Source organism: Stegostoma tigrinum, unplaced genomic scaffold (assembly GCF_030684315.1).
Source record: "Stegostoma tigrinum isolate sSteTig4 unplaced genomic scaffold, sSteTig4.hap1 scaffold_314, whole genome shotgun sequence".
NCBI classification, from domain to species: Eukaryota; Metazoa; Chordata; class Chondrichthyes; order Orectolobiformes; family Stegostomatidae; genus Stegostoma; species Stegostoma tigrinum.
This window is the reverse complement of record NW_026728242.1, coordinates 138,052-155,371: the sequence shown is the minus strand read 5'-3', so window position 1 is coordinate 155,371 and position 17,320 is coordinate 138,052. Positions and strand designations below refer to the sequence as shown.

At 54.7% G+C, this 17,320-nt stretch overlaps 1 protein-coding gene across 1 annotated transcript in view; it reads right to left on the bottom strand.

The window, feature by feature from the left end:
- Window positions 1–17,320, bottom strand: part of parp2 (poly (ADP-ribose) polymerase 2) — a 29,510-nt gene that overhangs the window by 12,132 nt on the left and 58 nt on the right. Inside the window, exons 2-12 of the mRNA XM_059643888.1 lie at window positions 16,588–16,761; window positions 14,905–15,041; window positions 13,903–14,109; window positions 13,437–13,595; window positions 11,158–11,228; window positions 10,191–10,241; window positions 7,334–7,430; window positions 6,277–6,352; window positions 5,611–5,722; window positions 3,623–3,764; window positions 1,163–1,301 (exon numbers count right to left, since the gene is read on the bottom strand). Coding sequence (XP_059499871.1) covers window positions 1,163–1,301; window positions 3,623–3,764; window positions 5,611–5,722; window positions 6,277–6,352; window positions 7,334–7,430; window positions 10,191–10,241; window positions 11,158–11,228; window positions 13,437–13,595; window positions 13,903–14,109; window positions 14,905–15,041; window positions 16,588–16,761 — 1,365 coding nt within the window. The remainder of the gene's footprint in view (window positions 1–1,162; window positions 1,302–3,622; window positions 3,765–5,610; window positions 5,723–6,276; window positions 6,353–7,333; window positions 7,431–10,190; window positions 10,242–11,157; window positions 11,229–13,436; window positions 13,596–13,902; window positions 14,110–14,904; window positions 15,042–16,587; window positions 16,762–17,320) is intronic.

Sequence of the window (17,320 nt, the reverse complement as noted above, 5' to 3'; positions counted from 1 at the left end):
ACCGGGTACAGTGGATGCAGTATACCACATTGGCAGATGTGCAGGTGAACCTCTGCTTAATATGGAAAGTCATCTTGGGGCCTGGGATAGGGGTGAGGGAGGAGGTGTGGGGGAAAGTGTAGCACGTCCTGCGGCTGCAGGGGAAGATGCCGCGTGTGGTGGGGTTGGAGGGCAGTGTGGAGCGAACAAGGGAGTCACGGAGAGAGTGGTCCCTCTGGAAGGCAGACAAGGGTGGGGATGGAAAAATGTCTTGGGTGGTGGGGTCGGATTGTAGATGGCGGAAGTGTCAGAGGATGATGCGTTGTATCCGGAGGTTGGTGGGGTGGTGTGTGAGAACGAGGGGGATCCTCTTGGAGCGGTTATGGCGGGGGCGGGGTGTAAGGGATGTGTTGCAGGAAATGCGGGAGACACGGCCGAGGGCGTTCTCGACCACTGCGGGGGGGGGGGAACGTTGCGGTCCCTGAAGAACGCAGACATCTGGAAAATGTGGGAGTGGAATGCCTCATCCTGGGAGCAGATGCGGCGGAGGTGGAGGAATTGGGAATAGGGGATGGAATTTTTGCAGGGGGGTGGGTGGGAGGAGGTGTATTCTAGGTAGCTGTGGGAGTCGGTGGGCTTGAATTTCCAGTTTCTAGCTGGAAGAGGACCAATGGGCCAAGGAGTGGCAGATGGAGTTTAATATGAGGTGCTGCATTTTGGGGAGAGGCGAACCAGGGCAGGACTTACACACTGAATCGTAAGGTCCTGGGACACGTTGCTGAACAGAGAGACCTTGGAGTGCAGGGTTATAGTTCTTAGAAGGTGGAGTCACAAGTAGACAGGGCGGTGAGGGTGGTGTTTGGGGTGCTCACCTTTATTGGTCAGTGCGTTGAGTACAGGAGTTGGGAGGGTCGTGTTGTGGCTGTACAGGGACATTAGTCAGGGGGACGGCGTGCAAACTCGACACAGACACAGCGCTGCCAGTGGGTGGAATCGAGCCCGGGTCCCTGGCACCGTGAGGCAGCAGAGCTAACCACTGAGCCAACCTTGACGGGCAGTGCGTGCCAGGCCATTGCAGGGACACCGGAAAGGAGGAAGGGGAAAATGCTTCCTTCAGTACGGAATGCCTGTACAGGAGCGGTCAGAACCAACACCTCGCGGCTGCCTGGTACTGAGCTCTTACCCAAAGTCATGCGGTATCCTGGTATAGAACTCATTGCAGGCCTCTACCAGGGCCTTCCCGCTCACATTCCGGTTAATACAGTCCTCAATCTTCTGAAGGGACACGTAACCAGCTTTAATCTGAGCCGTCGTCAGTTTACCTGCACAGGGAGACACCACAGCTTGAGTAGTCACGTGAGCCAGGTAAATTGGGCCGAGATTCCGACCGGGGTTCACCGGAACGCGAGGCTCTCTCTCTCTCTCTGAAAGGGCTCGGTCAGGAGGATGGCGATCGCACAGCGGCGTGGATAGGACGAACAGCCAAGGCCTGTGTATGGTCCTGGTTGCCTTCCTTGAGAAAGGAAGCACTTGGACTGGAGGGTGCTGCAGCGGAGATTCACTGGGTTATTCTGAAGTTGAGAGGGTTGATTTATGAGGAGAGATTGAGTAGGCTGGGACTATGCTCATTGGAATGTAGAAGAATGAGAGAGAATCTTGTAGAAACATATAAAATTATGAAGGGAACAGATAAGATAGTAAGCAAGAAGGGTATTTTCACTGGAGGGTGAAACTAGAACTAGGAGCACTGCCTCAAAAAAAAGGGGGGGCAGCAGATTTCGGGCTGAGGAGGAACATCTTCACCCAAAGGGTTGTGAAACTGTGGAATTCCCTGCGCAGTGAAGCACTTGAGGCTACTTCATTGAATGTTTTTAAGGCAAAGACAGATAGGTTATTGAACAGTAACAGAATTAAGGGCTATGGTGAGCGGGGGTGTAAGTGAAGCTGAGTCCGTGGACTTGAGCAATGAAGCAGGCTCAAGGGGCCACACGGCCTCCTCCTGCTCCTGGTTCTTATGTCCTTAATGTGTTCCTTTCCCCAGGGTGGGAGTGAGGCAAAACCAGAGGGGGTTAGCGTTAAGGTGGGAGAGGGGAAAGAGTTAAAAGGGACCTGAGGGGTAACTATTTCTCACAGAGGGTGTGTGGAACGAGCTGCCAGAGGAAGTGGGTGGGGGCTGGTACAGTTACAGCATTTAAAAGGCATCTGGATGGGGACAAGAATAGGGAGCATTCAGAGGGATAGGGGCCGAATGCCGGCAAACGGGACCAGATTGAGCTAGGATAATCTGGGTCAGCACAGACAGGTTGGGCTGAAGGGACTGTCTCAGTGCTGCACAGCTCTGAGTGCCGCTCCAACATTGTGAAAATCGAAAGCGCGGGGATGGGGCCTTGGGAGCAGTCTTGGGCTGACGGAGATCCCATCGTTCGAGGGGGGTGGCAGGCAGAGAGCTGCCTTCCCTCCGCGGGATGGAGTTCTTTGGAACTCACTAGCCCAGCGGGCTGAGGAGAACGTTCGGGCGATCAAGGCTGTGGTCGACACCCTCGGGGGGCGGGGGTGGTACCCAGGGAGCTGGGGGAATAGTGGGTCAAACTCAGTGGTGGCGCAGGTTACATGGTCGACTCCTGACCCTTCTTCCCCATCATCTCCGGCTCTGCACAACCAAAGTAACATCTCAGGATCGCCACCATGGTAGCCAATTCAAGGGCGGCCATGCCGCTGCCAAACGGCGTTGGGAGCAGGTCCAAACTCCGCAGACCGAGCAGGATATCTAAGCCGGTGGTAACCGAGTGCCGAGCAGGAGCTGCTGCAGTGCCACACACGCCATCCTTCACCATCAGGAATTAACCCGCGTGTCCTCTCAGGGAACAGCAGCAGCAAAGCAACGGGAAGACGTCTCTGATCCCAGTGGGATCGATGCACAAGCCAAAGGCGATACCAGGAGAAAACACAGGCCCTCAGACCGGAGCTACCAAACGTTGTTGTTAGGTACTCGCTGTGTGACCACCAACTGCTGCATTACACACCTTCACACCAATTATCTCCTCGGCTAAAACGCTGCACTGGGACCGTTGGGATTGTGTCCGATAGGAGGGAACAGGAAGGGGGTTTGGGTCCGATGGGCAGGAACGGGAAGGGGGTTTGGGTCCATTGGGATTGTGTCCGATAGGAGGGAATGGGAAGGGGGTTTGGGTCCGTTGGGATTGTGTCCGATGGGCAGGAACGGGAAGGGGGTTTGGGTCCATTGGGATTGTGTCCGATAGGAGGGAATGGGAAGGGGGTTTGGGTCCATTGGGAGGGAACGGGAAGGGGGTTTGGGTCCGTTGGGATTGTGTCCGATGGGCGGGAATGGGAAGGGGGTTTGGGTCTGTTGGGATTGTGTCCGATGGGCGGGAATGGGAAGGGGGTTTGGGTCCGTTGGGATTGTGTCCGATGAGCGGGAACGGGAAGGGGGTTTGAGTCCGTTGGGATTGTGTCCGATGCGAGTGGATGGAACATGGGCCGTGTTTATTGGTCTTGGGCATCCAAGGAGTTTGAGTGGGATGGGATTGCATCCATCATGGTGAAGAACCTCAGTGAAACTAGCTCCTCTGCACCAAGTCAGAACAACATGCACGAACGTTGCGATTCAAGTCATTTTTCTGACCTAGGGGGGCTTTCTTGGTATCATATTTCATCTGTACCACCATCTCCTCCATGGCCTGTATGTTACAAATCAACTCAATCAGCTCCTGTACTCGATGGTCCAGCTTCGACTCCACTTTGGGGGTCTTTTCCACCTTCGCACTCTGTTGGAAGAGATATGTGGGAATCAGCAAGTCAACAGTACGTTTAGAATGGACACTTTCCCGCAAACCCATAACTGAAGGGCATTGTCAGTGCGGGGGGAGGAACCGTTTGCTTAATTTTGGGCAGGCCAGCTCCGGCTGGAGCAAATCACTCACCCTTCTGCCCTCCCTTTATATTTCCCCATGGCATTGCAAATGTGATCAGAAAAACAATCAATTTCTCCTGGGGAGGTCAACATTTCAAACTGGCTCCACCACGTCCTTGGGCGGCACGTCCCCGATCCTAACAGCGCCCTTGGGCGGTACGTCCCCGATCCTAACCGCGTCCTTGGGCGGTACGTCCCCGATCCTAACCACGTCCTTGGGCGGTACGTCCCCGATCCTAACCGCGCCCTTGGGCGGTACGTCCCCGATCCTAACCGTACGTCCCCGATCCTAACCGTGTCCTTGGGCTGTACGTCCCCGATCCTAACCGTGTCCTTGGGCGGTACGTCCCCGATCCTAAGCGCGTCCTTGGGCGGTACGTCCCTGATCCTAGCCGCGTCCTTGGGCCGTACGTCCCCGATCCTAAGCGCGTCCTTGGGCCGTACGTCCCTGATCCTAACCGTGTCCTTGGGCGGTACGTCCCCGATCCTAACCGCGCCCTTGGGCGGTACGTCCCCGATCCTAACCGTACGTCCCCGATCCTAACCGTGTCCTTGGGCGGTACGTCCCCGATCCTAACCGTGTCCTTGGGCGGTACGTCCCCGATCCTAACCACGTCCTTGGGCGGTACGTCCCCGATCCTAACCGTGTCCTTGGGCGGTACGTCCCTGATCCTAACCGCGTCCTTGGGCGGTACGTCCCCGATCCTAAGCGCGTCCTTGGGCGGTACGTCCCCGATCCTAAGCGCGTCCTTGGGCCGTACGTCCCTGATCCCAGCCGCGTCCTTGGGCCGTACGTCCCCGATCCTAACCGCGTCCTTGGGCGGTACGTCCCTGATCCTAACCGCGTCCTTGGGCCGTACGTCCCTGATCCTAACCACTCGCTGTTGTTGCCTTTCCTCTCACCATTTCGCAATGGCCTCTGGTCCTTGACCTTTCCAGAACGAAGGACAGTTTATCCACCCCACCCTCCCTGGCCTGTCACTGTGAACAACTCCATCTGTTCTCCTTTCCACATCCGTCTCTGAGACCATCTCGCCTGTCTGTCTGACACAGTCGCAGAATTGTACACATGGAAGCAGACCCCTCACTCTAAACTGTTCGTGCTGACCAGATATCCAAAATTAATCCAGTCCTAATCACCCCATGGCCCTCTAAACCCTTCCTATCCACGTCCCCATCCCGATGCCTTTTAAATGCTGTAACTGTACCGGCCCCCACCCACTTCCTCCGGCAGCTCCTTCCATACACGCCCCACCCTCTGCGTGAAAAAGTGGCCCCTCAGGTCCCTTGTAAACCTTTCCCCTCCCACCTTAAACCTGTGCCCCTCTAGTTTTTGACTCCCCCGCCCATTGGGGGAAAATACATTATCTATTCACCCTATCCATGCCCCTCATGGTTTTATAAACCTCTACAAGGTCACCAGTCAGACTCTGACACTCCAGGGAAAACAGCCCCAGCCTCTCCCTGTAGCTCAAACCCTCCAACTCCGGCAACGACCTTGTAAATCGTTTTGAGCAATTTCAAGCTGAACATCTTTGCTGTCGCAGAGAGACCAGTAGCATTCCAAAGTGGCCGAACAAACGTCCTGTAGAAATCTCCCACATCAGGACCCACCCTCGTTCAATCTTTGTCCTGATGAAAGAGGAGAACGTTCCCATTAAACCATCGCCCGAAAAAGGAACAGATGCATTCCCACACACCTCATCCGGAGGGGCATCTCCACTGTAATCCCGACTCAACAGGTCATACTTCCCGGCGACCTTCTCAAAACATGCTCGGTTTGACCAGCTGTTCTTGGTCTTATCCAGGAACCTGGGAGGGGCAGACGGGGGTGAAAGGTGAGGGCGCCAGGTTCAAAGTCAAACAGCGTCCCGCCTTGCAAACCGAGCACTAAGCACACCCCCACCCCACCGAACCACCCCACCACCACCACCCCCCACCCCACCCCACCGGGATTCCAGCCCTTACAGCCAGCTGGTCAGGTCGCAGCTCTCTGCTCATCGTTCAGCTGGAAGCAAAGCACGCATGGCTCTGAGTGGGGGACTGTAAAGGGAGCTTTACTCTGGATCTAACAACGTCCGCTCCCTGTCCCTGGGAGTGTGTGATGGGGGGGGGGGGGGGAGGATAGTGTAGAGGGAGCTTTACACTGTATCTTACCCCCGTGCTGTCCCTGGGATATTTGATGGTGGGGGACAGTGTAGAAGGAGCTTTACCCTGTATCTAACCCCGTGCTGTCCCTGGGAGTGTGTGATGGTGGGGGACAGTGTAGAGGGGGCTTTACCCTGTATCTAACCCCGTGCTGTCCTTGTCCTGAGAGTGTTTACCACACACCAATCAAACCTAAAAGAAAGTTTCACTGGACCGACTTCTTTTCGAAGATTTCCTTGGCTTTGTTCAGGTCACTGCCACACGGAATGAGATTGTGTTGTCCAACCTTCCCGACTGAAATGGAAAATTGGCGAGAAAACGTCAATCGGTGAACTTGGCTTTCAATTAAATCATCAGTCCTCAACGTGTACCTGTCTGACCGCTGTCGGGACCCTCCCCGTCCCCATTTAATATTTTATATCCCCTGTCGGGACCCTCCCCGTCCCCGTTTAATATTTTATATCCTCCGTCAGGACCCTCCCCGTACCCCTCCGTCCCCGTTTAATATTTTATATCCCCCATCGGGACCCTCCTCATCCTCCTCCATCCCCGTTTAATATTTTATATCCCCCGTCGGGACCCTCCCCGTCCCCGTTTAATATTTTATATCCTCCGTCAGGACCCTCCCCGTACCCCTCCGTCCCCGTTTAATATTTTATATCCCCCATCGGGACCCTCCTCATCCTCCTCCATCCCCGTTTAATATTTTATATCCCCCATCGGGACCCTACCCGTCCCTGTTTAATATTTTATATCTCCCGCCGGGACCCTCCGCATCCCCCTCTGTCCCCGTTTAATATTTTATATCCCCCGCCGGGACCCTCCCCGTCCCCCACCGTCCCCGTTTAATATTTTATATCCCCCGCCGGGACCCTCCCCGTCCCCCCCCGTCCCCATTTAATATTTTATATCCTCATCGGGACCCCCCCGTCCCCGTTTAATATTTTATATCCTCATCGGGACCCCCCCCGTCCCCGTTTAATATTTTATATCCTCATCGGGACCCCCCCGTCCCCGTTTAATATTTTATATCCTCATCGGGACCCCCCCGTCCCCGTTTAATATTTTATATCCCCATCGGGACCCCCCCGTCCCCGTTTAATATTTTATATCCCCATCGGGACCCTACTTAACCCCCTCCATCCCATCTCCTCGATGTGCTATTGCTTCTGTCTCAGTGCGATCAGGCAGTAAGACATGACCCATCCAGTTTTGTGTGGCGCTCAGAGACAATAAGGGCTGGAAGGCACACTATCCAAATCTCAGACTGCTCACCTCTGCCCCATCGCATCCAGACGCTGAAATGCCTCTTTGCATCATCTTCCAGGAGTTGAATGATGTAGTACTTGTTGTTGTTAAACTGGACATTGGTCTGTTGAAAAGATGTTAACGAGTAAAACAATGCTCTCTGAGACAGTAGGAGCTGCCGATGCTGGAGAATCTGAGATAACAAGGTGTACAGCTGGATGAACACAGCAGGCCAAGCAGCATCAAAGGGGCAGGAAGGCTGACGTTTTGCTTCCCATCCCGGCTTGGAAATATATCGGCCGGTCCTTCAGTGTTACTGGCTCAGGAACCCTGGAATTCCCTCCCTGAGGGACACTGTGGGTCTACAGCACCTGGTCTGCAGTGGTTCAAGAAGGCAGCTCACCCGCAAAGTGAGTAAATGCGTGTGATTGCATTTTAAGATCACGTTTTAAGAATTTGGATTTGAAACTGGTGGCATATGAGCTCAGTTTATCTGTGTGAAGAGACTTAAATAAGTAACTCAGTTGGTTGTTTCAGAATCGTGACTTTAAGTCAATGTGCATCAGGGAGCAGTTGACCGAAGATCTCCCAGCATACAAGTGGGTGTTTGTCCCATTTCTGAAGAAGGGTCCAGACCCAAGTCATCAGCTTTCCTGCTCGGCCTGCTGTGTTCACCCAGCTCTACACCTCGTTATCTCAGATTCTCCAGCATCTGCAGTTCCGACTATCTCCGCATGTTTGTCTCTATTATGCATTTTATGAGTCAAAGACAAAATATCATTCAGAGAATCACAGAATCCCTACACGGTGGAAGCAGGCCACTCGGCCCAACAAATCCACACTGTCCGTCACAGCATCCCACCCAGCCCCCACAATTCCGCACTTCCTCTGGCTATTCCACCTAACATACACATCCCTGGCGACTAAGGGGCAATTTTGCATGGCCAATCTACCCCTGCAAAAGAGAATTACACAGACCCCCTCCCCGAGGGAAGAAATTCTTCCTAACCTCCCACTCCAACAGGAGACCGTGCCCCCTCCTGCGCCCCCATTCTTAAACTCCACGAAAGGAGGTTTTCTCTCAAGTCCCCATGGGACTTGATACATTTCAATTAGATCGCTGCTCAGGATGAGCTCCCGAGTCTGCTAAATCCACACAGTCAGAGTCACACAGCATGGAAACAGACCCTTCAGTCCGACTAGTTCATGCCGACCATGATCCCAAACCAAACTACTCCGACCTGCCTACTCCATGTCCCTCTAAACCTTCCTTATTTATGTATCTCGCCAAATGCCTTCCACACACACTGTAACTGTACCCACACCCACTACTCCCTCTGGCACATCATTCCACACGCGAACCACACTCTGTGTGAAACCATTCCCCTTTGTGTCCTCTTAAATCTTTCTCTTTTCACCCTAAACATCTACCCGGTCGTTTCCAACACACCCACCCAATCGAATAGATGTTTGCTATTCACCTTATCTGTGCCTCTCACTAGTCCACACCGACCCTCCAAACAACATGCCACCCAGAGTCACACCCACGTCCCTGTAACCCCGCATTCCCCACGGCTAACCCACCCTGACCCCCACATCCCTGTGCACTATGGGTAATTCCCCACGGCTAACCCACCCTAACCTGCACATCCCTGTGCACTATGGGTAATTCCCCACGGCTAACCCACCCTAACCCGCACATCCCTGTGCACTATGGGTAATTCCCCACAGCTAACCCACCCTAACCCGCACATCCCTGTGCACTATGGGTAATACCCCACGGCTAACCCACCCTAACCCGCACATCCCTGTGCACTATGGGTAATTCCCCACGGCTAACCCACCCTAACCCCCACATCCCTGTGCACTATGGGTAATTCCCCACGGCTAACCCACCCGAACCCCCACATCCCTGTGCACTATGGGTAATACCCCACGGCTAACCCACCCTAACCCGCACATCCCTGTGCACTATGGGTAATACCCCACGGCTAACCCACCCTAACCCCCACATCCCTGGGCACTATGGGTAATTTCCCATGGCTAACCCACACTGACCTGCACATCCCTGTGCACTATGGGTAATTCCCCACGGCTAACCCACCCTCACCCACACATCCCTGTGCACTATGGGTAATTCCCCACGGCTAACCCACCCTAACCCCCACATCCCTGTGCACTATGGGTAATTCCCCACGGCTAACCCACCCTGACCCGCACATCCCTGTGCACTATGGGTAATTTCCCACGGCTAACCCACCCTAACCCGCACATCCCTGTGCACTATGGGTAATTTCCCACGGCTAACCCACCCTAACCCACACATCCCTGGACTGTGGGAGGAAACCCATGCGGATATGGGGAGAACATGGAAACTCTACACAGTCAGTTACCTGAGGATGGAATGATACCTGGGTTCCCGGTGCCGTGAGGCAGGAGTGCTAACCACCGAGCCACCGTGCTGTCCTCTATAAAGACACCCCTCAGCCTCCTACGGTCCAGTGAGAATAAAAAGTCCCAGCCTCTCCTTACAACTCAAACCCTCCATGCCTGCCAACATCCTGGTGAATGTCTTCTGGACCCTCTCCTTCTTACTGGGAGACCAGTACTGCACACAGAAGAGACCTCACCAACGTCCCCAGCTTCTACACTCAGAGGTGTTAGCAATGAAAGCAAGCATGCCGAACGCCTTCTTAACCCCCCCGTCTACGTGTGAGGGAAACTGCAAAGAGCTGTGTACCTGAATCCCTCGGTGTCTCTGCTCCACAACACCGCCCAGGGCCCTACTTTGAATGGTTTCTTTTACCAGAAGTGCTATAGCTCGGATATCTGTGCAAACTCAACTCCACCTGCGTGGACTCGAAGGGTCGGTTATGGCACGTACCTGGTTTAACAGTGCATCGTACACACATTCGCCTTCTCCGTACACATGGGCCTGCAGGAGAGGGGAAGGAGTGGTTACCAACTCTGCGCCTTTCGACCAGCACCCTGATGGAATAGCAGGAAGCACGCTACCGAAGATACGCTGAACTGTCTGAAAACTGAGGGGGTGCGGGTGAAGGTAGCGAGATCTCCAGACAGGGAGGGCGTGGGGACAACAAATATACCTCCACGAGAAAGAAAGCGAGGAGTGTCAAAGCAAAGAGAATCGGAGCGTTCCATGTTGTTGATGCAAACATCAGTTCTCAGCTAATAACTTCGGGCGACAATCCACAAGCAATTTGCCGCTCTGTGCACAAACCTGTCCGAGATTTATCACTCCCGGGTGTCAACAGGAACAGCCAAACAGTGATAGGGAAAGAAATTGGGACACTCCCCCATAAATCAGGAAGTGAGTAATGAGGAAGTGAAGGGGTGGGGATGGAGGGGCAGGCTGGGGCAACATTGTGAGAGAGAGAGAGAGAGAGAGACACAGAGAGAGAGAGAGAGAGAGAGAGAGAGAGAGAGAGAGAGAGAGAGAGAGAGAGAGAGAGAGAGAGAGAGACACACACAGAGAAAGAGAGAGAGAGAGATGGACGGAGGGGCAGGCTGGGAAAACACAGAGAGAGGGAGAGAGAGACAGAGAGAGAGGTGGGAGAACCCTGCGTGAGAGAGAGCGACCACCTGAAATGCAGAGCAGCAGAGATGCTGCACACCAAGGGGTGATCCAGGCAGTGAGAGTTGGTGGCAGCGGGGGGCAGGGGGGATAAAGGGTGACATGTTGGTAAAGGAGGAGCATTGGGATAAACGAGAGCCTTGCAGGAGCAGAGGGTCCAGGCACAGACAGCAGTGCAGTGACCGGCTTTGTACGGTTAGCTCAGGCCCTCATGCTGTCCTCGTCCAGGCTTGGACCATACTGCCCTGGGAGATACCTTGCCCGTCTTCTCTTGGCACTCAGAGTCCACGGCCGCCTTCCCCTTCACGACCACAGTCTTCACCGTTCCTGAGGAGATGAGTGAGAGGGATACCGTTGTTCTGCATCAGTGAAAACACCACAGTCACTTTTCGCTAGGGGTGGCCGTCGAGGTTCCCGCTGTCTCTCCTTGGAGCAGCCCACTTATTTCCATGACCGCCAACCCCACCCTGAATCCCTGCAAGTTTATCTCCTTGCGAGCAGCTGTCCGTCTCTCATTCCCAAAGGTTCGGCTTCCACCTCCATCCAGGCAGCGCGTCTCAGGTCGATATGGCGTGCTGCACGTGGGACAGGAGGCAGCGCTGAAGGGCCCTCAGCCCTACCTGATAGGTTTCAGACTGCTGTTCCCTGTGTGGGCGAGAGTTGTGGGGGTTGCCGGGGGGGGGCGCGGATTGCTGCCGCAGGGAGGATGAGCAAATTGACCACGGTGCCGCGGTACAGCGAGATGTTCAAAGGGGTGGCCAAGAAAGGAGGACCGTACTTGTTAGTCAGGGGTGCCACAGTCAGGGGAACAGATGCTGTTCTCTTGGCCAGAGCTGCCAGTCCCCTTGAGGCCACGGTGCCTGGCTTCAGGATATCTCACCCGGGTAGCACAGGATCCGGCTGTGGTGGTCTACAATGGAACCAACAACACAGGTACAAACAGGATAAAAGAGGTTCTACTAAGGGTACATGAGCAGCGAGGGGCTAACTTTAAAAGGCAGAACCAGAAAGGTAGCAATCTCCAGATTACAGCTGGGGCACCAAGGCTAAAGGGGCGAACGCGTGGCTGACAGGTCGGTGCGGGAGAATTCACAGGGCATTGGGCACCAGTACCAGGGGATGGAGGGAGCTGTTCCAATGGGACGGGCTGCACTCGAACGGTACTGGGACCAGAATCCCGGTGAATCAGAGTTACCTCAGACTACAACCGGACATGGATCCGATGGGCCGAGGAGTGGCAGGTGGAGTTTAATTTAGATCGATGTGAGGTGCTGCATTTTGGGGAAAGGCAAACCAGGGCAGGGCTTACACACTTAACGGGAAGATCCTGGGGGAGAGTGTCGCTGATTAGAGAGACCTCGGGGGGCGCAGGGACGTAGTTCCTGGAAAGTCGAGCTGCAGGTAGACAGGGTGGTGAGGGCGGTGTTCGGGACGCTCGCCTTTATGGGTCAGTGCGCTGAGTACAGGGAGTCGGGAGGGTCGTGTTGGGGCTGTACATGGATATGGGTCAGGGCCGCTTTGGGAATACTGCGTCCAATCCCGGTCTCCCTGCTGTAGGGAGGATGGTGTGAATAGGGATAAGAGTTACAGGGATGTCGGAGGGTTTGAGCTACAGGGAGAGGCCGGGGCTGTTTTCCGCGGAGCGTCGGGGCAGGGGACGTTATAGAGGTTTATAACATCGGGAGGGGCATGGACAGGGGTAAACAGACACGGTCTTTCCCCCCACCAGGGTGGGGGGGGGCGTGGGGGGAGTCCAAAAATAGGGGCTGTAGATTTAAGGTGAGGGGGAAATATTTAAAAGGGACCTGAGGTGTAACTTTTTCCACACAGAAGGTGGGGGGTGTATGGAAGGAGCTGCCGGAGGAAGTGGGTGGGGGCCAGTACAGTTACAGCATTTAAAAGGCATCGGGATGGGGACATGGATAGGAAGGGGTTAGAGGGGTACAGGCCAAATGGGGCTACATTTATTTAGGATATCTGGTTGGCATGGAAGGGATGGGCCGAAGGGTCTGTGTCCGTGCTGTACAACCGTATTGCACTTGGAAGCTGTCCCAAATTGCATCCGTGAGCTCTAACAGGTCACACCGTGCGCAAAAGTGCCACCCTGTGAAGCAGTGTGGAGCATTCACTTGCATGCTGCCCAACACACATGGACTGGAGCTGTAATGGGTGTGTGTGTGTGCGTGCGTGTGCGTGTGTGAGAGTGTGAGCGCGAGAGAGAGACAGTGTGTGAGTAACGCACATGTTGATAAATAAACACTGAGCAAAGTGACACCCCCCTCCCCCGGTGCGCTGGGATGGGTCACTCTCCTGTGCGTCGTCTCCCCATCCCCTTCACAGACGTCATGTACCACCCCCTCACCCCCAGTGCTCTTTCGACATCCATTGGGACCGTCACAAATGCCGGCCCGGCCGTGCTCCACGGGCGAACGCGGCACTCTCTCAAAGTTCGGCTTCCTCCTACCACAGCCACCCACCGCCTACGCTTGCTCCTGACCCTCATCCTGAGCCCGGTATTGGTGCCACCCTCCTTACCCTGGCTGTCGCCTCCTGCCTGCCGACCGCCGTCGTCCCCCTTCTCTGGATGCTCCTGGCGCGCCTTCTTGGTGGCCACCGAACCCGTGGCCGAGCAGGACGCTCCGTCCGAGGGCTGCGGGCTGTCGCCGCCGCTCAGGATTGCTGGGTCGGCTGCATCTGTGGGCGGGGGAGAGGCGGAGGGAGAGAGAGAGAGAGAGAGAGAGAGAGAGACAGAGACAGAACATCAGTGAGAGGCGAGGTGGGGGCACCAAGAACGGTTCAGAGGTAGAAATGGAGATTCCAGACGCCTCACCACCGCGACCCCCCCCCCCCCCCAAACAGTGACGGGAGCGACCACCCTCTGAGCCAGTCCACTCCTTTGAGTGATTGGGGATGGGCAGCAACTCCCGAGGGTCTGGGGTAAGGAACTGGGCTAACCTCTCTTTCCAAGAGGCCCCCGTGAGGCCGGGAAGCCCCCTTTTACCTGACTGAAGGCGGTTCATCTTGCGCTCGTACTTGGTCTTGCTGTTGACCTGCCTCATCCTTCCGACATCCAGACGGTAGCGGACCCGTCCGACAGACTGGTCCACGGTCGTCTGCCCCTGCCGCCTCGCCTGCTCCAGTTCGGCACACACCGCGGCGCTGTATGGGTGCCAGGCGGCATCGTCACCCTGCCACTGCCACACAAAATCTGGGTGGAAACAGCAAGAGATTAAACAGGCTCAGGCAGGCCTTACACCACAGGCGCAACAAGGAAGCTCAAAGGAACAGCAAGAGACCATTGAGCCCCTCCTCGACCCTGTTACAGAGGAACAGGCCATTCAGCCCCTCCTCGACCCTGTTACAGAGGAACAGGACATTCAGCCCCATCTCAAGCCTGTTACAGAGGAACAGGCCATTCAGCCCCTCCTTGAGCCTGTTACAGAGCAACAGCAGGAGGCCATTCAGACCCCTCTTGGAGTCTGTTACACAGAATCAGGTTGAGGCCACTCAGCCACCTCCTGGACCCAGTTACAGAGGAACGGCAGGGGACCATTCAGTCCCTTGAGCCTGTCTGACTATTCATTGAGATTCTAGCTGCCATGATTCACAATTCCCAACCATTGCATCACTAGTCTGTGTACAGTTGCCAGAAAACATCCATCAATGCCACTGGTAACATTTATAGCTAGCCCACCCTAAACTTCAACAGCACTTAGTGCGAGAGATCCCAGGTCTGCTACTTGGGAAAGGAGCCCATCTTGACATCCCTTTCAAATTGCCTCCTCCTTGAAATGGAAAGTAAAGCTCCCTCTGCTCTTTTAAACAGGAAGTAAATCTCCCTCTTCTTCTCAACAGAAGGTAAAGCTCCCTCTACTCTTTTAAGCAGGAAGTGAAGTTCCTCTATTCCAATAAACTGAAAGTAAAGCTCTCTCTACTCCAATGAGCTGAAAGTAAAGCTCTCTCTACTCTTTGCCCGTCAAACATTGCCAGGACAGGATCATACAGTCTTCCTTCTCTTTCACAGCATAGCGCACACTCCTCTCGAAGCCTGTCTGGCTGTTCTCCTGGGCCATTTTCTTCAAATCCACTCGCAGGGTGATCTTCGAAGGAAGAGACAGCTGAACGGAGGTATTCCCGGACCTGGGGGGGGGGGGGGGGGGGGGGGGGGGAAGAGGGCAAGATAAGGTGCAGTGTTAGGTCAATGCGACGGACTTGGAAAGGCTCGAGTTTGTGTTCCCTGGTCCGAAAGTCCAACCCTGCCCCCTCGTTCTTCACTTAACACACTCCTTCAAATCTCCAACAGGACAGCGTTCTAGAGCCAACCACCTTCGGCTGCTTCATCAATGACCGCACCCACCCCCACAGGCAGCAGAATCGGGGATGTTCACCGATGACTGCACAGTGTACAGCACCATTCGTGACTCCTCAGGTCCTGAAGCAGTCCGCGTTCAAATGCAACAAGATCTGGACAATATCCAGGCTTGGGCTGGCAAGTGGCAGGTAACACTGATGCCACACAAATGCCAGGCAGTGACCATCTCTAGTAAGGGAAAATCTAACCGTTGTCCCCACTATCCTGGGGATTATCATTCACCAGAACCTGAACTTGGACCGGCCCCACATAAACACAAGGGGCTACAAGAGTAGGTCAGAGGCTGGGAATCCTGTAGCGAGTCACTCACCTCCTGACTCTTCCCTCTTCCACAGGCACACACACAGGCACACACCCCACCCCTGTCTGATGGGATATTCCCCACTTGCACTGGGTGCAGGCAGCTCCGACATCATTCGAGAAGTCGACACCACCCAGGGACAAACCAGCCAACCGCTCAATTGGCATGGCATCCACAAACACCAACACTCAGTCGCAGCAGTGTGTACCATCTACAAGATGCGCTGCAGAAACCCACTGAGGCTCCGTAATTCAGTACCTTCCAAAACCCCACACCCTCCACCATCAATATGGACAAGGGGCAGCAGATACATAGGAACACCAGCCCCCTGCAAGCTCTCCATCCCAACCTGGAAATATATTACCATCATTGGGCCTGGAACTCCCTCCCTATCAGCAGTCTAGGTGGGCGCACCATGCACTGGTCCAGGGAGACAGGCAACAGATCCTGGGTCTAGCCAGTGAAACCAACATTCCTGGAAAAACTTAAAACACGCAACTTCACAGTCACACAATCAGTTAAATAAGATCGCGAGAGAAGACGGCAGACCTAGCGAGAGGGGCACCATGTAAGACCGAGAGAGAGCGAGAGAGAGCGAGAGGGAGGGTGTGTGTGGAAGCGGACAGACTGCAAGACAGAGATAGACAGGTGGGGTATGTGGAGGGGGACAGACTGACAGAGAGAGAGATAGAGAAAGGGGAAGAGAGAGAGAGACAGAGAGGGAGGGAGCCAGTGAGAGAGAAGGTGGGAGGTGGAGATGTTTTGGGTCATTCCTCTGCTATGGGCACGGGTACCTGAAGCTGCAGAAATTTCAATCATAGGGAAGGAACTTGAGAGTCGGGAATCAGAAGCAAGCAGGGATATGAAGGTTTTGGGACGGAAGAAGATCACAGAGTTGGGGGAAGGTAAAACTAGGCTGGGAGGCGGACAGACAGGTGGGATCAGAGACGATGGAAGGATTTGAGTTTTGAACTCGAGGCGCCTTTGGCAGAACACTGCTTTTTGACACTTACCGCAAAGCCTCTGAAAGCTCCCGCTCATGCTCGGCCGAGTAAACATTCCAGGATCCGTCATCCGCTTCCCATTCCCAACGGCCAGCTAACTCATTGAGACCCACCTCCTCTTCATCATTGTCTGCCGTCGCTCTCTTGCGGCCTGCAGGGAGAACACCAGTCCCACTACCATAACTCTCACACACCACCGAGGTAAAACTTATCAATATCCAGGCTTGGGGTGACAAGTGCCTCGTAACATTTGCGCCACACAAATGCCAGGCTGTGACCATCCCCAAATCAAAGAAAATCTAACCACCCCCCTCCCTTGACATTCAATGGCGTTGCCATCACTGAAACCCGCCCCCCCCCCCACAATCAACATCCTCATAACATAAATACAGTCGCGACAAGAATAGGTCACAGGATCAAAATACTGTGGCCAGCAACTCCCCTCCTGACTCCACCAAAACCTGTCCCACCATCAACACACAGTCAGGAGTGTGATGGGATACACCCCACTTGCCCGTGGATGGGGGCAGCTCTGACAACACTCGACAGGCTCCACACTGTCCAGGGTCAAAGCGGCTCCCCACTTGATTGGCACTACATCTACAAACACCCGCTCCCCCACCCACCGATGCTCAACCGCAGCAGTGTGTAATCTACAAGACGCCCTGCAGAGACTCACAAAGGGTCCTCAGGCAGCACCTTCTACATCCCACGGCCACTTCCATCTGGAAGGATAAGGGGG